At 47.3% G+C, this 1,896-nt stretch overlaps 1 protein-coding gene across 1 annotated transcript in view; it reads left to right on the plus strand.

Moving 5' to 3' along the window:
* The first annotated feature begins 1,657 nt into the window (after window positions 1–1,657).
* The window catches only part of LOC112076460 (laminin subunit alpha-5-like), a 9,742-nt gene continuing 9,503 nt past the window's right edge, over window positions 1,658–1,896 (plus strand). Inside the window, exon 1 of the mRNA XM_070441337.1 lies at window positions 1,658–1,712. Within this exon, the coding sequence (XP_070297438.1) occupies window positions 1,658–1,712 (55 nt within the window). The remainder of the gene's footprint in view (window positions 1,713–1,896) is intronic.

The raw sequence follows: 1,896 nt of genomic DNA on the forward strand, positions 1-1,896 counted from the left end.
ATAGCCTCCACATTGACTCTGTACCGGTACCCCCTGTATATAGTCTCCACATTGACTCTGTACCGGTACCCCTGTATATAGCCTCCACATTGACTCTTTACCGTAATACCCTGTATATAGCCTCCACATTGACTCTGACCTAATACCCTGTATATAGCCTCCACATTGACTCTGTACCGTAATACCTGTATATAACTCCACATTACTCTGTACCGTACCTCCTGTATATAGCCTCCACATTGACTCTGTACCGTAATACCCTGTATATAGCCTCCACATTGTTATCTTACTGCTGCTCTTTAATTATTTGTTACATTTACTGCGTCATGTCAGTGTTGGAACAGGATTAGATAATACACACAAAAAACATTTTCAGAATCATAATTTTTTTTATTATAAAAGTCAATTTCTACATATTGTTTCAGGACACATTTTTCCATTAAAAAAAAAAATGTAAAAACAAAAAATAAAGTGTATATTTTAAAAGAGTCTGTAGCGTCACACAGACTCTGTTACGACACGTGATAATATTGTAGAGCCTGAACACCACTAGGACCACACACAACCCTGGGAACAACAACAACCTGCTACAAACAGCAACACCGAATGAAGACACCCACAACACTCAGCCCCCAACAGAGGTCTGCTATTGGACATGTTGGCCCACAGCAACTGTTTCCAGGGTTACAGATGTTTGCGATGACGACTATTCAGTTACACGGTGATATTATGAGTCCCCTGTAGGTCGTGTCTGGTCCAGTCCGGCTCTAACTAACCCCTTGACCTCTGGTCAGCCCTCAACCCTGCAGGGTCACTGACAGGCACACATAACTTCCAGCCAATCAGATTCCTCCTCTGGCCCGTTAGGATTCCGGTGGAATCGGGGTTCGTTCGTTTTAGCCCGCGACCCTGAGAGGGCGGAGTTTCCACTTTAGGACCAATGGAACGGTCTCAAAATGCGCAAACTCCGCCCTCTCAGGCGAAGAGCTAAATCGAACGCACCAATCCAACAGGCACGGACGCTACGCTGYCGCTTTACTCATCATCGTCGTCATCTTCGTCTTCATCGTCCTCCAGGTCGTCATCGTCATCGTCGTCGCCGCCGGCCATGGCGTGGGGAATCATACCGGACGAGCCACCGGGACCGGGTCGCATCGGCACCCGCTTAACGTTCGCACCGGAGCGGTAGGCAGCCATATCCTGCAGACACAGATGTTATGATGGGGTACAGCTGTCAAATTTATGAAAAATTAAAACACAAAAACACATACCATATTTACATAAGTATTCAGGCTCCCCCTATTCAGACTCAAAATTCAGCTCAAGTGCATCCTGTTTCCATCTATATAAGGACCCACAGTTGACATGTCAGAGCAAAAACCAGGCCATGAGGACGAAGGAATTGTCCGCAGAGCTCCGAGACAGGATTGTGTCGAGACACAGATCTGGGGAAGGGTACCAAAACATTTCAGCAGCATTGAAGGTCCCAAGAACACAGTGGCCTCATCATTCTTAAATGGAAGAAGTTGGAACCACCAAGACTCTTCCTAGAGCTGGCAGCCCGGCCAAACTGAGCAATCGGGGGAGAAGGCCTTGGTCAGGGAGGTGACAAGAACCTGATGGTCACTCTGACAGAGCTCCAGAGTTCCTCTGTGGAATGGAGAACCTCCAGAAGGACAACCATCTCTGCATCCACCAATCAGGCCTTTATGGTAGAGGGCCAGATGGAAGCACTCCTCAGAAAGGCACATGACAGCCCGCTTGGAGTTTCCAAAAAGCCTAAAGGACTCTAGACCATGAGAAACAAGATTCTCTGTCTGATGAAACCAGATTGAACCTTTGCCTGAATCCAAGCGTCACCTCTGGAGGAAACCTGGCACCACTCTACAGTGAAGC

The sequence above is a fragment of the Salvelinus sp. IW2-2015 genome, unplaced genomic scaffold, assembly GCF_002910315.2.
Source record: "Salvelinus sp. IW2-2015 unplaced genomic scaffold, ASM291031v2 Un_scaffold3765, whole genome shotgun sequence".
NCBI classification, from domain to species: Eukaryota; Metazoa; Chordata; class Actinopteri; order Salmoniformes; family Salmonidae; genus Salvelinus; species Salvelinus sp. IW2-2015.